Raw genomic sequence first — 17,508 nt, forward strand, 5'->3', positions numbered from 1 at the left:
GGTGCAAACAAATGCATGGTTTTCAACTGTATTTCACAAGTAAGAGTGAATTGGTGCAGAGCTGGAATCTAAAAGTCAATAATTCAAAATTCTTATTTATCTCTGTAGTCCTATTGCTCAAGAATCACCTGTTCTGTGTTTTAGCTTTCCCAGCTGTCAAGGACTGAAATGGCTCTGTTGCTTATGGGTATAAAATAAGCGGTAGGACAAGCATACAGTATGCTAAAAGTTCAAGTCTATGAAGACTATAGTTTAAAAAGAAGTACATTAAAATAAAATGTTTAATGTATGGGGAATCCCAATCAGTTTAATTTGAGCTACTACATTTGCTTTCTTAGATTCTTTTCTTTTAGGGTAATTCTCAAAGAAAAAAGCAAATATTGTAGGAGTTGCTGGTAAGAAAGAAGCTAAGTGCTTCTTTGCCATCAGGGAGACCTCAGTCTCACTGTCCTTTCTGTGATTTGTGTCTGTGTGCCTGAAGCAAGTTATGTAATCACAACGCACTTTAATTTTCTCTTTAGTAAACTGGAGCTCAAAGTAGTAATAAAAGGTGACTATAAGGATTAATTAGGAAATACATGCTTGATGAAACCACCTTGGAACACAGTACCTGGTACATCATAGGACCTCAAAAAATGTTAGACCTTACTTTTGGTTTTGCTGTTTTGCTTACAGCTTTAAGCAAAATAACTGAAATGCTCCTTGGGGGAAAGAGAAACACAAAAGAAGGCAGGTGGGGAAATAACTCAGGGAGAGGCAGAATATTATTCTCTCATTCCTTAAAGAGTATTATGTTTTAATAGCTGGGTGTGAGAAGAAGTGGCTCTATTTTTATCTTAGCTCAATTCTTCGTTTCTGCTTGAGATTGCTGGAGAAATCATCAATCTACCATGGCAGTTGTAGATGTGAAGTTTTTTCTTCTCCTTTTTATTTCTCTATTTTCACTTTTTCCTTTCTTGCAGATAAAATAAGGCAGGTTTAGGGAACGTTTTAATGTCTTTCTTTTGCTTCTGTGAGCTTCTTTCAAAAAGCTGATATAGCTGAGTTAAAACTTGACACCTAGGCATTAACTGCTAGAGTATCAGAAGAATCCACATCTGCTTATCTGAAAACAACTGCTTAGTCTGAATCTTCCATTTTTGGAAGAAAGTCTGGGTAACACAGACATAGTTTTGAAACTTTTATTCTTTTCTTGTAGCCAAAGTATCTTGAAAAATAAATTGGCATCAAAAGAAAAGGTGCTAAAACATCCATGAAATTTAAGGAGCCCTTAGTAACCACTCTTAAAATTTAGTCTGGTGCTTTTGAATGAGTCTGCCCTAAAGCAGATTCATGATTCTTTGATAAGAATTAATCATTGCCTTTTTAATAATTAGTTCCAAAGGCAGGTACAGTCTTTGACTTGCAGTGTTATACTAATATCTGTTTTCATGCATGATACCACTTCACAGCTTCTCTCCCACTCCCAGAGTTCAACATTCCAAAAATACTTGTTGAAACGCATTCATCAAAAAGAGTTCCTACTCTAGACTAGAAACCAAGTGTTACGTGATTACCAACATTTTTACTTTAATATATTTAGTTTTTCTGAACTTTCCTCCACTGGCCTTTGTATAACTTTACACTGTCCTTGAGATACTCGTTGACGGTGATGTTTATTAAAAAGCCTCTATGTCTCCATATCTGCTGCTCTGTTATACCCTAAAAAATTGTTTGAGAGTTGGTACTAAGTTGGATATTTCACTGAAAGTGGAATTGTTTGCCTTAGGGAGACTTCACATATTTAGTAACCTTTCCTGTCTTTGAGACTGAATTTCAATGAGAACTCAGCTCATTTCAAGTTAAACAGCTGATGCACTTTGGGATCATGCACAAGATCTTGGTATTTCAATGCTCAAATTTTCCAAATGATTTCTGCCCTTGATGAATATTTAATGCTGATTCTTTTAAAAGAGAATTTCCTTTATGATTGAAAGGCAGAATATCATCTGAATAGCCAATGTCCTAGACAAAAGGGGTGTCTGACCATAAATATAAAATAACCCAGGAGGAAGTAAGAGCAGATCAATCTATTCTAATAATGCAGATCAATCTATTCTAATAATGCCTTGCTCATAATTTCCTAAGGATGGAAAGTCTAATATCTACTTTCATTTTATTAGAGATAGGAGATGGGTTCCATCTGTTTCAATCCTTGTTCTAATATGCAACTTCATGCTTGATAGAGAAACACTTGAGGAAAGCAAAACTGTGATTCAAGAATCTTACTTCAATCAATAGAGTTTTGCAATTATTTTTCCCAGAACAAATTAGAGCAGACACATCATTTTGAAGACTGGCCCGCACTGTCTGTAATTTAAGAGAAAGAACACAAAAGGCAGTGTCTGGGCCCAAGATCCAGTGGGTAAGGAGCCCGCTCAGTGGGGTGCCTTCTGATGTATTTGCCCAACTACTTGCTACATGCAAGTGTTTCCTCATGCAGAGGTGGGAAAATTTTAGTAGTTCTGGTGTTTTAGAAATTTACTTCAATGTGTATTACTTCAAATGTGCATAGATTAAAAAATGACCTTGAAGGCTACCATTGGTCAGAAAGGCTTGTCAAGATAATTATTCAGCTGACTTCTGGGTTCTCTCAGGTCCATGTGTAGACGTTATCTAGGAAAGTTACTAAGGTTTGTTTATTTGTTCTCCTGACAGGCTGAGGGACAATAAATCAGTTCTGAAAGCTTGGTCGCCATCCTGAGATTTAGAATATTTGTCTTCTTGGTCCTCAAGTAATTTTGCATGAGCAGTGTTCTCAGATTAGAGCAAAGGAAATATTTCTCTTTTAGAAACCAATACTGCTTTCCTGTGCAGCTGGGGGCCCCTTGCTGGTCTGCCTTCCTGTGGGGGCCAATTTGAACCATGTTGCAAGATCAAACTGTCATTTCTCCTGATAACAGATTTTGCCAAGTATGTTTTCCCACTTTTCCATGAATTCCTGGGGAGTTCCTGGTTGCCACCTTCTCTTTCCTCCCTGTGGCAATAAACATTTAGCCATGTTTTATTCCTAGGTGAGAAGCTAAAGTTGCAGAAATAAAGATACTGGCTCCTGCAGTGTGACAAGCAGTTGTCTTCCCTTTTAGTCTTGAAAAATGTATCTTTTTTTTTTCCTGAGCACATGCCATTGCATAAGCAATTTCCAGTAGCATGAGGCCCGTGGGCTCATTTAATCATTCTGCTAGAGAATGCCCAAGATCACTAAAAGTCATTACCACACATGCATTGCTGCAGTGACAGTATAGCTAAAACAGCCTTCCACTGAATAAAAGCTATCAGGTATGTTTCATTTGGTTTTGATAAAGATAATCCATCCCATTCTTTTTCCATTTCATCTCTCCCAATGAATAAATTCAATTAATCCATTTAGTCTTCCTGGTTGACTGCTGTTTTACCAAATTAGAATAAGCAAGGTTTATTGCAAATACTCTTTTGATTGTATCATGGCTATCTGCCCTATTTTACCAGTGTAAAAATAGTTTGGGATTCATTAACCATGCCTCACAAATGGATACTCCAACTAGAGTGAGGAATACAAAAGAGCTGATATTAGAATTGATACTTCTTTTTATTAAAGAATTTTCCTATTGTTTTATGAATTTTAGGGCCTGTCTTTAAATACGACAATTTCTGAAAATTATACACCCATATGGTTACATGTTTTTAAGAGCCATATATATGTAGCTAAAATGTAGAAATCAAATGTGACTTAGAGGCACCACAACCACTACTAATGAAAATTTTATGCAGATCATTTTTTGTATATTAGAAATTGCTCTGATTTGCTTTAAGTGATTCAATCTTTTATGATTTCTTGGAAGCATTTACTTGGAAACACTCTTCTCACTTCCCAGACCATGAAGAGAATCTGACCTGGGAGGGAAAGTGAGTACCTGGATGATTTCCTGGCAGTTTATATGCAGCATCTCACTCCTTACTACTTCCTGGCGAGCTACAGTCACACTGCAACCAAGAAGATCCTGGTCTAGGGAAAGACAGTGGACTTTGCGAAAGGAGTGTGTCAGCAAAGGGATTAATTTAACTTAAAGCAGGGTCACCACTTACCTCTTCCACCAGCTGCAACATACGACGGGTGCTTTCCAGTGACTAAGATAAAAAATATATATATATTGTAAGTGCAGGATCCAGACTTTTGGGAAAATCAGAAATACTTTCTCCCCTTAAGAAGTACAAAAAGTTAGCCCTCCCTGGTGGCGCCACGGGTTAAAACACAGCACTGAGAATCTAAAGCCTCTTTCGCATGAGTTCGTTCCCCGCCTGTCACGGAGGTGACCACACCCGCCCGCTGCTCCCCTCAGCAGTGTACTTCGTTGATCTGCCTGTTCTGCTCCCCACTCTGTCTCTGGTGAAGCCTCTTGCCCCCACTGAGCCTCTGGTCTGTACCCCAGTTCTGTATGTACAAATAAATCAATCTTGAAAAAAAAAAAAAGTACAAAAAGTTGCTATCACATACTCTTAAGTTTGTTACTGAAACAAAAAAAGTCTTCCCATTTTCCATCACTTACTATCAGACCTCACTTACTATCAGACTCGCTACAAAGTAAGATTCCCTAAAGCAATTAAATATCAACTGAGCTTCAAAAAATCAAAACCATATGAAGCTGATCTTGATATCAAAGAAAAAGTAATCTGGAAAAGATAATTTTGCATGGGCAGGATGCATAAAAATTATCTCGAATGCTCAGTGGACTAATTTGGCCTCCTTGGGCCAAGAATATTGAATTTTAAACACAAACATAATTTTTCATGAATTAAGATGAATCTAACATCGAGTTTCCTATAAAGCTCCTAGGAACACAATTGAAAGTTCTTATCAATACAAATGAAGCTGTTGCCTTAGGGTGGAAAAAAAATCAAGCATGTTTGAAATAAGTAACCTGTAGAACACAGCTATAAAAACGGTCTTAATTTGTAGATAAGAAAAAGGAGAGGGAAAGTCTGAATTCAGATTAGGGCGCCCAGCAACAACACGTCACTTTTTTCTGTTCCTTTGAAACTACTAGAATCCAACAACCAGTGTCATTTCACTATGCTGCACTTTTAAATGACAGCTTACTTTGGACAAGATTCTACAGAACATGAAGAAAGCTAATTTTCTTGGGAGAGCTGTCGGCAGGCTATTATTTAAAATGAAGGCTTATAAGCAGTGGTGTGCTAGTACATGTTTATTAAAAACTGGCTCATAGAAAAAATATGCATATGTATCTATAACTGTATATGTACTTAAGCTTGTTATTTTGCTGACATAAAAGATAAATAGGGCCCTCCCTGGTGGCGCAGCGGGTTAAAGCACAGCACTGAGAAGCTAAAGCCACTTCCTCATGAGTTCGATTCCCGCCTGCCCGGGAGGAGACCACATGGCGTGGCAGACCTCTCCTGACCCGCCCGCTGCTCCCCTCAGCAGTGTACTTTGTCGATCTGCCTGTTCTGTTCCCCACTCTGTCTCTGGTGAAGCCTCTCACCGCCCCTGAGCCTCTGGCCTGTACCCCAGTTCTGTATGCACAAATAAATAAATCTTTAAAAAAAAAAGATAGTTATACATTCCATCTAGCCAATTGATTCTTACAGAAAGCTTTTGTTGATTTTTGTTAAACTCTATGTCCAGAACTATAAACATGCATATGGCAATGACAGTTCTGGCATGGATGGTAGTTGATATTTTCATTTACATTAGTGAATATAAAGGAAAGTGAAACAATGAAACCCTGCATTGGACTTCACTCATTTGTCAAATCATATAAGTGACTTTGCTCAACAGAATCAGAAATTTCAAACACTAGAAAGCTTCCTTAATTTATAATGCGTGTCATTTATAATGTAATGGCTACAGACATTTTCATGTTTGATCCGCATTATTAATATTTTTTTTCCACTTAGACAATGAATGAAACAGTAAGTCTAGCCTTGATTTGTGGTATTCGCAGATTCCTGGGTTATAAACATTCCATCATCATGGTGTCATTTGCCCAAGGTGAACTTGGGCAAATTTGCAGAAAACACCATTCTAGAGTCTTCTCACACTCCAGTTACAGCACATGTCAAGAATGATGAGAGCACAGATACTAGTAAAATATACTTAAAGAATTAGGAAGTGTTGACATTTAACTACTACCTTTGATTTGAGTATAATTGATGTAATTCTAAGTTTATATAATTCTACTTTCATACCAACTGGCAGAGTTCAAGAAACTGTAATAATCAGCTCTCAGAAGTGAGGCAGCATCAGCACCCTATGATATGTGATCGCTTTTGTTATAAGAACTTCATTTTTCTAGATTTCTGGAAATCGGAGTTTGGGCCAGGACACTAATTTATATATAAGCTTTATCAGTGTCCTTTCCTGTCTGTAGAGATGTATAGAAAATCACCTCTGCTACTTATTTTTAAATTTAGACTTTTGAAGAAACCCTTTTCTCACTTGAACTTGAATAAGACAAATTACCTAGTTCTCCCCATCTTTTGCCCAGTCCCCCAAATTTCCATTCTTTACCTCATCAGCCAGCTGGTCAGCCCTTCGCTGCATCTCCTCCAGCTCATTGCGCATGTCTGCATCTTCTGCCATGGTAGCGGTGGGGGTTGGCTGGACGCCTGGGGTGGGGACTCAGTAATGGGTTTGGCCACCGAACCTGAAAGGAAGTAGAATTGGACACTTTAGAGCTTTGTGGATGTGTTTACATGAATAGAGGAAGCTCTAGGTGTTCCAGGCTCTGTCTTTATGAATCAGTCACCCGAGCTGGAACCCATACCCAGAATAGCAGAACTATGCCATTTGTTCAGAAGGCACTAGTCATACACACCTGCCAACTTTACCATAGAAACAGATACCTATGTGCTTGTGAAGTATTATTATTGAGGTAACATTGGTTTATAGCACTGTATATGATTTAGAGATATAGATCATTCCCTTCAAGTATATGCTGTCAACATAATCCAGTGACGCCCCTCCCACTTTATTCTCCTTCTTCTTCCTATGAAGTATTTTTTAAGATATAAACCATCAAAAGTTTGGGATGACAGGATGTAGGGATGTGATTTTGGGTTACTATACTTTTCACTTCTCATTTAAAATTTATTTTATATTTTAAACAGCTTTATTAAGGTATAATTGACTTACACTAAACTCTCCATATTTAAAATACACAATTTGAGAAGTTTTGACATATGTATACATCCAGGAAACCATAACCACAATAACAAAAGGGATTTCCTCATGGATTTTGTAGCCTTGCCTTCTCACCAATCCCACTTCCAATCTTCATGCTGAGACAACCACTTACATTCTGTCACTATAAACTAGTTTACATTTTTTAGAAATTTGTATACACGGAATGTACTATTTTTGCCAGAATTTTTCACTTAGCATAATTGCTTTGAAAGACATTCATGTTACAGTATGTCTCAAAAAGTCATTCCTTTTTAATAGCTGAGTAGTATTCCATTGTGTTTAGAGACATTTAGAGACAAAAGGCAGGGAAATCTTCATTATCCTTCTGTTGTTCTCAGAGGTTATCAAGAGCACTTATGTAGGTGTGAACACTTATTTTTCCAAAGAGGAAAGTGTCCTTAGCCCTGATGTGTGGCCAGCCTATTTCTTGATTACTCACATAGAATACCATATACTGCAATTTACAGTTATCCTGACTGAGCTGCCTCCCAAGCCAACTAACCCCCTATCTCCCCCCTTCTTTCCCCTCAAATGTTTATGGAGTCCTTATAACATAGTAGGGCCATGTTAGACACCCAGGACATAGTGCTAAAACAAATGGGCAAATTTACTCCCATCATAAAAACTACAGTTTTGTGGGGATTTGAGAGTGACACAAGAAATTATGTTATTCAATGATATTCAATTTTGCAGAAAAGGACTTAAAAAAAAGAAATTATGTTATTTAGTGTGATGATAATTGTAGCAGGGAACATACTGTGGATCATAGCATGCTTTCCTGAGGATGTCATATCCCTGGGAATGGTCATCAGAGGGAAGTGGGTAAAGGGGCCGAGGAAGGGCTAGAGATGACAAGTATTTGATAGGCTGAAATCTGTGAATAGCACAGTTGTTGAAGGCAGAGGCTCTTGCTTTGTGGCTCAGATGGCAACTGGGATGCTCTCTGGGCAATGGCTGCCCAACAGGGACTTATACTTCCAGTCTCCATTGAAAGGACTCTGTGGCTAGAAATGTCTTGTTTCATAAGTTGCAGTGGAAGTGATAAATGTCTCTGCCAGACAAGTCAACTCAGAAGCAGACATTCCTTTCATGTCCTCTCTTACCCTTTATGCCTGCAAACACAGGGCCCTACAGGATCACCAAGCACAAGCAAGAACTTGGGCCTGCATGGAGCAAAGTTGACAGGTGACCAGAAAACCCTGCAACCTTACATGTGATTATAGGCACTTCTGTTATGCTGCACTACCAAAAAGGTGAGGGCTTTGCTTTCCTTTGGTATAGCAGCTGGTGTTACACCGAAGGCCTGAGGGAACTCAAAATGGAGTAGAAGCATTGCATAAGGGTATGATTGTTTTCGTCAAAATATCCTTGCAGTTATCTATTGAGAATTGAAACTAGGAGAGGAAATTACATTTAGGGCTTGGGACAAAAAATACCATAGCATTACTATTATTATTAGTTGTTGTTATTTGCATTAGAAGCCCTTTTATATAAATTAAATGAAAACTCCTCCTCAAAATTCTCAGGAGCATATTCTTGGAAAGGCAGGGGAACGCAAATTCACAGAAGCAGGCCCTGGATGTGAGCTCAGCCTCCTATGCTGTGTTGACATCTATGAATGACTTTCTCTGGTATTTTAATTTAGAACACATCATTAGACTCTTTCATATTTATCACTCTTGAGAAGTAACTCAGGCTATTCAGGGTTCCTAGGTAGGAGGAATCCTGAAGTGAAATTTCTTTAGAGATAATAGATTTCGCAGTTCTTTTCTACCCCGTGATTCATGGGTAAAGTGTCAAATATAAATTTTACAAAAATCATAGTAAAAAAAAAAAAAGAAGAAAACTGTAGATTTATCATTTCTACTGGCAACATTAGAAAAAGTTTGCAAGCTGAGTTTAGTTTTAAAGGCAATCACTTAAAAAATCAACATGACATGTGTCTGATCATTTTTGAGTGTCTATTCTGACCACCAGAATATGTACTAAGATGTTATCCAGGTTTCATGCATGTGTTTTCCTTAAACACAGAGCTCCATTTTAGAATTGAGGGATCTAGGAAACAGAAATTGGAAGGAATTTATACCAAGTCATTCCCGAGTGTTATACCAAGTCATTCCAGTGTTTCCCAGAGCCAGGCATCTTCTGTCCAGAATAAAACAATGGAGAAAGGAAACAGTCTGTTGTGAGCCATTGCTAGGTGGACTTTGGTATCAGAAGTCCCAACTTGGTCAGTTGGTTCTGGAACTTAGTACCTGGGTGGTTGTAGGTAAGTTTATCACTGACTCTCGGAACCTCAGTTTTCTCACCAGGGTAAATATTACCAATGTCACTGGCTTGTTAAGCGAAACTATAGAAAGATGTAAGTAACCTTGTTTATAAGGTCTTGTATATAAGGTCTTAATATTCAGAAAATTTTGTTCTTTCAGCATAAACCTATATCTGCAGGGAGTGAACAGACCCAGTATTTGTTAATTAGCCCTCCCTTGCTAACAGCTGGGCAGAAGGCCTGTTGCTGTGGTGCTGAGCACCCATGGCAGCCTGAAACCAGGAAACCAGCAGATGGCCCAAACCTCCTGTCTCTAGGCAGTGCCTCTCACAGGACTGCCATGTGGAGACAAACAAGAGCGCCTTCTAGCTCCACCTTTGTATGGGGCTGCTGGTTCCTTAAGCAACTAATCTTTGCTTTTAATAGGTCAGCTCTCTAAAGGCAGGGGTCTTGCGTGCTTTCAAGACTTCTGCAACTTCCCTCTCCTCTGGTCTGTTTGCTGATGGATGTGCTTCTCTCTCTCTCTTTCTCCTTTCTTGTCTCCTATGTGTTTCCTTGTCAAGCTCCCCTCAGAGTTTCTATTCTCAGTACCCAAGACAGATCTAGAGCCCCCTGGCTTCCAGCTGATGGCCACCTATAAAGATATGGGTCCTGGACAGCTGGCACAAGGGCAGAGAACTCATGGGGTTGGATACTCTTGTTTTCATGATTTTCACCCCCCCCCCGAAGTTCCCACGCTTCTGCTCTGAAATATGGGGCCATGCCTATGATTTGGATGAATTTGACAGATTCATCAGCACAGCATTTCAAAGCTGAAAGGGACATGACTACTCTATTTGTAAGAGTATTTGTAAGACTTGCAGGGAGGGTAAGACGAGGTGTTCCTTCACATGCTCTGATGGGACATTGACTGAATTATCCCCACAAACCCTAAACCCAAACATATTATCATTCTAAAAGACATTACCAGAAAAGGTACAATGATGTTGATAACGGTAATTTCAGTAGTGCAATGGCTGTTAATAGTGAAATGGCATTTATTATCTAGATGGCATGTAACACTTCACTTAGCACATTAAACCTGTCTGTTGCTGAGCTAGTTGTGTGATCCCTGAGCAATGCCTGTTTCACAACTGAAATTAGAAGCAGAACCACTCAAACAGTTTCCCTGAGTGGTAGATAATCTCCTAGTCCACTTAAGACCCAAGGGTATCCTATTCATTATTTTAATTCATCAGTGTTAGTTACTGTGTCTGACCCCATAGGAAGTATTCAATACTAGTTAGTTGACTTCCACAATGAAAGAATGAATGAATGAGCTGTTCCAACAACCACAGATGACTTTTAATATACCCAAGTCAGCAATTTTCCAGGTGTGGTCTAGGACAGCATCTAGCATTTCAATAGGCTGCAGAGTCACTGGAAATCCTGTGAACATAGATGGCAGTTCCCACTGGCAGGAATCAGGAATTCTAAGTTGGGCAGTCTGATGTGGGGTCCCAGAGTCTCATTTCTCATTACACCCAGGGGATGGTCTACAGGCAGCACTTTGAGTAGCTCTGACCTATAGGACACTCTCTCTGCGATGTTGAGTGTCATCAGGCAGGATGGGGGTAAGGGTTTGTCACCATACATCGTGACAAAATTGTGGGCTCCACTGGGGCCTCAGTAAACTGGCCAAATCCAGCTTCCGGTCTGTTTTTGTATTGGCCATGAGCAAGGGATGACTTTTACATTATTCAATGGTTCAAAAGACTCAAAGAAGAAGTATACTTTGTACATGTGAAGCCTGAACAAAAATCTAGTACTCTGTATAGTGAAAACTGTACAAAATTCAAGTTTCAGGGTCCATTAAGTTTTACTGGAACACACACACTCACCTATTGCTTCCCTACTGTGAGTGACTCCTTTCAGGATACAGTCACAGAACAAAGTGGTTACAGGAGACCACATGGCCTGCCAAGGGGAAAATAATTACTGTCCTATGTGGGAAACTTTTGCTGATCCCTGCGCTATATAAGTTTGAACAGAAAAGCAGCATTCCACATCTTTCATAGCCACAGGCCATTGCACAGTTCCTATCCACACTCAGAGTGTCGGGAAGTCCTCTTTTCTGTCTATATTTGTCTACAGCATTTCCTTTTCATGGCACTTCCCATAATGAAGTATGTTTTTCCTGGGCCCTAACTTTTAAAAGATAAATGATGCATGAAGTAGCAGATAAAATATAAAAATAAATGTCCCTTTGATTGATTATTCTTGCAGGGTTCTAGAACCACAAATCAGATTTAAGCCATGTGATTAATTGAAAGGTTCTGGGATGCCAGTATGGTCTTCATAAAGATTCCTAATCTTCATGATCAGTTTTAGACCAAGCTTCCAAGTTCAAGCAGAACCACAGGACTATTTGTGTCAGAGAGAGAAGCATCTGAAGGTCTGTTGTGCTGAAGTATTTATACAAAGTGGGCAAGCTGTAGCTATGCCTATGTCAAGCATAATTTACAAAGCTCTTCATTCCCTAATGCTGCAGCCACGTCTATGTGAGACTCATCTTAGACAAGGGCACGTAGACCTGGAATATAACCCTTTCTTCTTCACCCAGGGGCTTATTTATTTGCAAGCATTAGGGTAAGACTCCTTTCTTATTGTCACATCTATACTGAAGTATGATGTTAGCACCCAGTAAGAGGTAAAAGAGGATATAAAAGGCACTGTTTTGAAATACCAGGTAGGCAAAGACACAGAAGAATTGTGTTGAGAACATCAACAATTAATCCAAGGTACCATAGTCTGGGAAGCCCTGGGGTAAAGGTTAAGGGATAAGCCCTGAGCTAACACACATTTCTTTCTGTGTTTCACCTTTTACTTAATAAAACAAACCAACAAATGTATATACATCAACACCTGTCAGCTAAATTGTCACAGCGATCTGAAACCTTTATCTTAATATCTTCCAACACTGCTCAAAATTTTAACAAAGCTTCTGTGGAGTACTTTTTCACTCTTCCTGTAGACCCCACCTGCTTTCAGGTAGAAAAGCACTTTCAAATTCAACAAAAGCTTATTAAAGACTTACTCTGTTCAAAAAAGCCCACAGCAGAACAAAAGAGCTTTATAAACCACATCAGACAACTCTCCTTAATTATTAATAAAAATCACACTAATAACTATTAAGGGCTCTCTCTGCTGCACACTACTTGAAGTGTTTTTCATATATAAATTTACATAAATCTTAAAAAACACATGATGTAGATACTACAACTATCCCAACATGTAGATTAGGAAACAAGCTTACAAATAATTCTACCACCATGCAAATTAACTTCAGGTCAGGAATTTGGGCATTTTTAAAGCATGTTTATTCTCCAAGAATATTATATGGACATTTTGTCTTTTACTAAAAAACTAGAAATTTCATTTTCATTTCATACACACATTGGAAGATAATACAAGGTGTTTTGATAGGAACTTCTCAATATCCCAGGTTTGATAGTATTTATCATCTCTACCTATGTTTTTAATTTCTAGTTCTTTCCCCCCATTATTATATTTTTCTCTTTTTTCCCCAAGATGTGTGATTGTTTTGTTCTTTTTGTATCCTGTTGACTTGATAAAAAACCATTACATATGGTTTGGAGTTCATATGGTTTTGGTATACAGCTATGACTACTCTAAACATGTTGCTGTATTTATAAGTTTTGGCATATAGTATGTTGTTATTTATTTTTACTGAGTTTCAAACTTCAGCTTTAATTTCCTACATGTTATTTGAATGTAAGATTTAAAAATGTAAGCAGAAGAGGGTTTTTTGGTTAATTTCTAACTTTATTTTCAGTTGATCAGAGAAAGTAGCCCATTTGATTTTTGCTATTTGAAATTTCGGGAGATTGCCTTTGCACTAACCATAGCCAATTTCTGAAATTTAGTTTGTGTCTAAAAAGAAAGTCTATTCTGGGTCTCCCTAGTGGCCTAGAGGTTAAGCCTCAGCGCAATCACTGAGATGGCTTGAGTTTAATCCCTGGTCAGGGAGCTAACTCACATGGTGCAGCAGACCTCTCCAGTCTTGCCTGCTGCTCCCCTTAGCAGTATGTTTCTCTAGATCTTCCTATTCTGCTCCCCACTTTGTCTCTGGTGAATCCTCTCAACATCCACCCACCCCCTAACTTCTGGTTTACATCCTAGTTCTTCTTTGAAAACAGTAAATAAAATCTTGAAAAATATATCTATTCTATGGCCCCGCTAAGCTATATCCATACATCAAATAAAACTGAAAAGGCGTTTTGTTGTTTAAATTCCTGAACTCCATAACATGACTTACTGATTTTTGCGTAGTCAAGTTACTCAGTATTGTAGCTTTATCAATGTCTTCTATTTCAGTCCAGTTTGCTTTTTACATTTTGTGGACACATTGCCATGCACACACACACACAGGCCCATGATTGCTACTTTTTCATGCTAAATAGTGTTTCTGTCAATGTTAGAGACTAGTGTTGCACCTATATGCCTCATTTGTTACTTGTGTTGTACAACTTCGATCAAACACAAAGAGCTAGAATATAGTCTTAACTGTATCCCTTTCATCTTCATACCACTGCAGCAACAACCCAGAATTATGTCAAAGTTGTGGGTACTCTCATTTGGCCATGACTCAGAGTCTAATGGTGTAGCAGTCACCTGCTTTCTCTGCAGTTTGTCTTCCTGTAGAAGGAATCAGTACTTGGGTGTGTTTGTAGGCAGGTGCTATTGATCTAACTCCTCTTCTCTAACAGTATAAGAATTTGATCAAGGATGGCCTACCTGCTTTTTTCCCCCCTGGATGAAGTTTCTCCTTGAAGAGAATGAAACTGTGAGACCCAAAGTGCCCATTCTAAGGAGTTATGAAGCACAGTGACTGCTGCTTACATAAGTCTAAGATTCCTCAAGTGTACCAGGAGCATTATTTATCCTGAATAATCAGAATTTGTTCCAGGTTTGAAGCAATCTTTTTCAATTAAGAAAAATCTGCTGCATTTATTCCAACATTCTGATTTACATAATCTCAGTTGTCAAAATATTATATAAAATTGATACAGAGCTTGCTTTGTTATGGGAATAGAACCAGGAGTGCAATACAAAACTTAGGTAGGACGGCCTACTCCTGCCCCGCCCAAACACACAAACACCAAATCTTCGCTATTCTGAGCATGGTCCCCAGACCAGCACCAGTGAGGCTGGGGAGCTCATGAGTAAAGCAAACTCATTGGCTCAACCCAGACCTGCTGGATCTCATCACCTCCTGGACAAGATCACCAAGCACCAGAAGTTTGAGCAGTGCTGTACCAAGCCACATCACCTCCACATTAAGTGTGAACACTGACTTGATAACCAGCCAACAGCACAGAGCTGGGGAGTGGAAAAGTCCCAGTGTCCCACCTCCAGAAGGATGGTGGCCTTTGTTGCTACACTGCACCATGCACCATTATTTCACTTTCCTTGTCTGTCCATCCTGCAGCCTTTCAGCAACATTTGCCTCCCAGGCAGCCTGAAAACCCCACAGGTCCTAAATGTCATATACGACACACTGCACTCACAGGCTATACATGCTGGCCAACTTCCAGGAGATAGTCTCTCATTCAGAAAACAAAGGGGAGATGTTTATCAGGAAAAAACAAAACTGGAGACTCTCCATCATTCCTAACTAACAGTCTGTGAAGCCTAAGACTTGTTTAGGATTATGAGACTGAAAAAGGAAAAACACTGAGGATTTTAAATATTGGAGACTTTCTGGGTATTTTGGATATATTCTTTCTCTGAAAATGGTAATTAATATGCATGTTCTTATGCTGAAGAATAAGGATAACTTTAACAGATAACAGGTGGCAAAAATCTGTCTATTCTTCTATCATTAAAAAATAGGCATTTGTTACTTCATCTATGTCCACGGTTGTGCAAGTTCTTCAAAGCATGGAGAAGATGTGGCTCTTATTTTCTTTCAAATATTCTTGTGCATGAAATTCAACCTTCTGTCTTCATAGCGGGTACTGCTGGTTTTAATAATAATTTTTTTTAGTTGAATCCCAGATTACCTTTCAGATATGATAGGTAAATAACTCACATGTGAATTGACTTACCATCTTACATACCATTAGCTGGTTCATGAATAAGTCACAGTGCTCACAACAGGCTGCTCAGTGGCACAATCTGAGGTCTTCTTGCATCTAAACCTTTTCAATTGCTTGTTAAAATGCAGATTCCTGCACTTACCCTCCTGTGTCTAGGCAGGGACCTCACTTTCTCCTTTTCCTAATAAGCCTGTCCTTTAAAATTCTTAAAAAAAAAAAAAAAAAAAAAAACCCTCCCTGGTGGTACAACAGATTAAAGTGCAGCACTGTGAAGCTATCCACAGTCTCAGCAGCCAAGTTCTATCCCTGGCCAATGGGGGTGACCCACATAGGGTGGCAGACTTCCCCTGTGCCACCCGCTGCTCCCCTCAGCAGTATATTTCAGTCAGTCTGCCTGTTCTGTTCCTAACTCTGTCTCTGGTAAATCCTCTCACCCACTGTGCCCCTGGCCTGTACCCCAGTTCTTATATGCATAAATAAATAAATCTTTAAAAAAATAAATAACTTTAGAAAGCAGATTCCTAATTATGCCACTTATGGGAAAAAAGATCTCTTAAGATGGGGCTAGAATGTACATTTCAACAACCACAGGTCCTTCTTATGCTCCCAGAATGGGAGGATTTCTGACAGCATCACAAAGACCTAAAGGACTTTGTAAATATCTGGCAGGAAACTCTGACAACCATGTCATAAAAACATCTAGATATTCACCTAGTTGACTCCCCGGCATTTAGGAGACCATCTTAATCCTTATTTTATCCCCCTACCACATTCTTCTCGGTATATGATGGCATAGTGCCTGCTGTAAGATACACAACAAATGCATTATTTAAAACATTGGTTTATAAAAGAATTTGGCTTAAAAACCATCTCTTAGTTAAAATACCTCAAGTGACAGGTATTTCAACCAACTCACAGAAATGTCTCTGTCTCCTGCAGTGTCTCTGAGGGGAGTCACGATATTCATTAGAGCCCAGTGTCAAGTTTGACTTATTTTTCACTGCACCCACTCCATTTAAAATAGAACTTAAATAGGACTCTCTCATCTAGATAAATAAGCAGATACAGTCCTGACCTGCTTTCTTTTGAGAAGAGAAAAGTGACTTCCCCAATGTGCCTCTTCCCTAGGCTATTCTGGGATTAATGACAACACAGCTAATAGGTAGTTTTGGGCTGGTGTTTGTTTTTTAGGGTCCTGGTGTGGGGTGGCATGGTATTTCAATGCAGCTAGCATTAGCATCTCTTAATAAAACAGGGAAGCCAGCCACAACCAACAACGATTATGCCTAAATCTCCCTTTTCAAAAATACCAATGTTTCTTTGTCTGTTTTGCAAATACAGCCAAATGGCTATTTATCACTGAGTTTGTATTATGCAACAGTTCCTGGTTGTTTACTTGGGAGCCAGGCACAGAGGATTCACTGACCAGGAGAGAGGGAAGGGTAAAACCAAACCAGATCTCATTTACCCTGATCATAGTCAAAGCAAACTACAGTAAGTGGCTCATCCACTTAAGCAACATTTCCAATGAGCTCCTGTGAACAGCGCCACAACCAGCAAGCCCCTGGGAGTACAAAGACTCCCTGAAGGATGATTCTACAAGCTCCAGCTTAAAGTCCTTTGCCTACAGCTCTCCTTTGCCTAAGTCAGAAATATTGGAAATATTTCTATTCTACACTATCTGTTGGCTTCTGGAGATGGGTACCATGTGTTGGAGGAAGAAGTGGACATGTAAAAACAAGTCTAAATGAAGTGATTCTGAGCTGGAAAAGATCATGCTTAGTGAGATAAGCCAGAAAGAGAAAGAAAAATACCGGATGGTGTCACTCATAGCAGGAGTATAATGGACCAGGCGAGAAAATAACAAAAATAATGAACAACCATAGACCAGAGACATTCTGTGGGGGTGGAGT

At 39.1% G+C, this 17,508-nt stretch overlaps 1 protein-coding gene across 2 annotated transcripts in view; it reads right to left on the reverse strand.

The window, feature by feature from the left end:
* SNAP25 (synaptosomal-associated protein, 25kDa) overlaps positions 1 to 17,508 on the reverse strand; it is an 82,247-nt gene that overhangs the window by 23,353 nt on the left and 41,386 nt on the right. For both annotated transcript variants that reach the window (XM_004687171.2, XM_004687170.2), the window contains exons 2-3: positions 6,551 to 6,686; positions 4,105 to 4,146 (exon numbers count right to left, since the gene is read on the reverse strand). In XM_004687171.2, coding sequence (XP_004687228.1) covers positions 4,105 to 4,146; positions 6,551 to 6,622 — 114 coding nt within the window. In that variant the 5' untranslated portion in view covers positions 6,623 to 6,686. The remainder of the gene's footprint in view (positions 1 to 4,104; positions 4,147 to 6,550; positions 6,687 to 17,508) is intronic.

Source organism: Condylura cristata, unplaced genomic scaffold (assembly GCF_000260355.1).
Source record: "Condylura cristata isolate star-nosed mole 26May11 unplaced genomic scaffold, ConCri1.0 scaffold00022, whole genome shotgun sequence".
NCBI classification, from domain to species: Eukaryota; Metazoa; Chordata; class Mammalia; order Eulipotyphla; family Talpidae; genus Condylura; species Condylura cristata.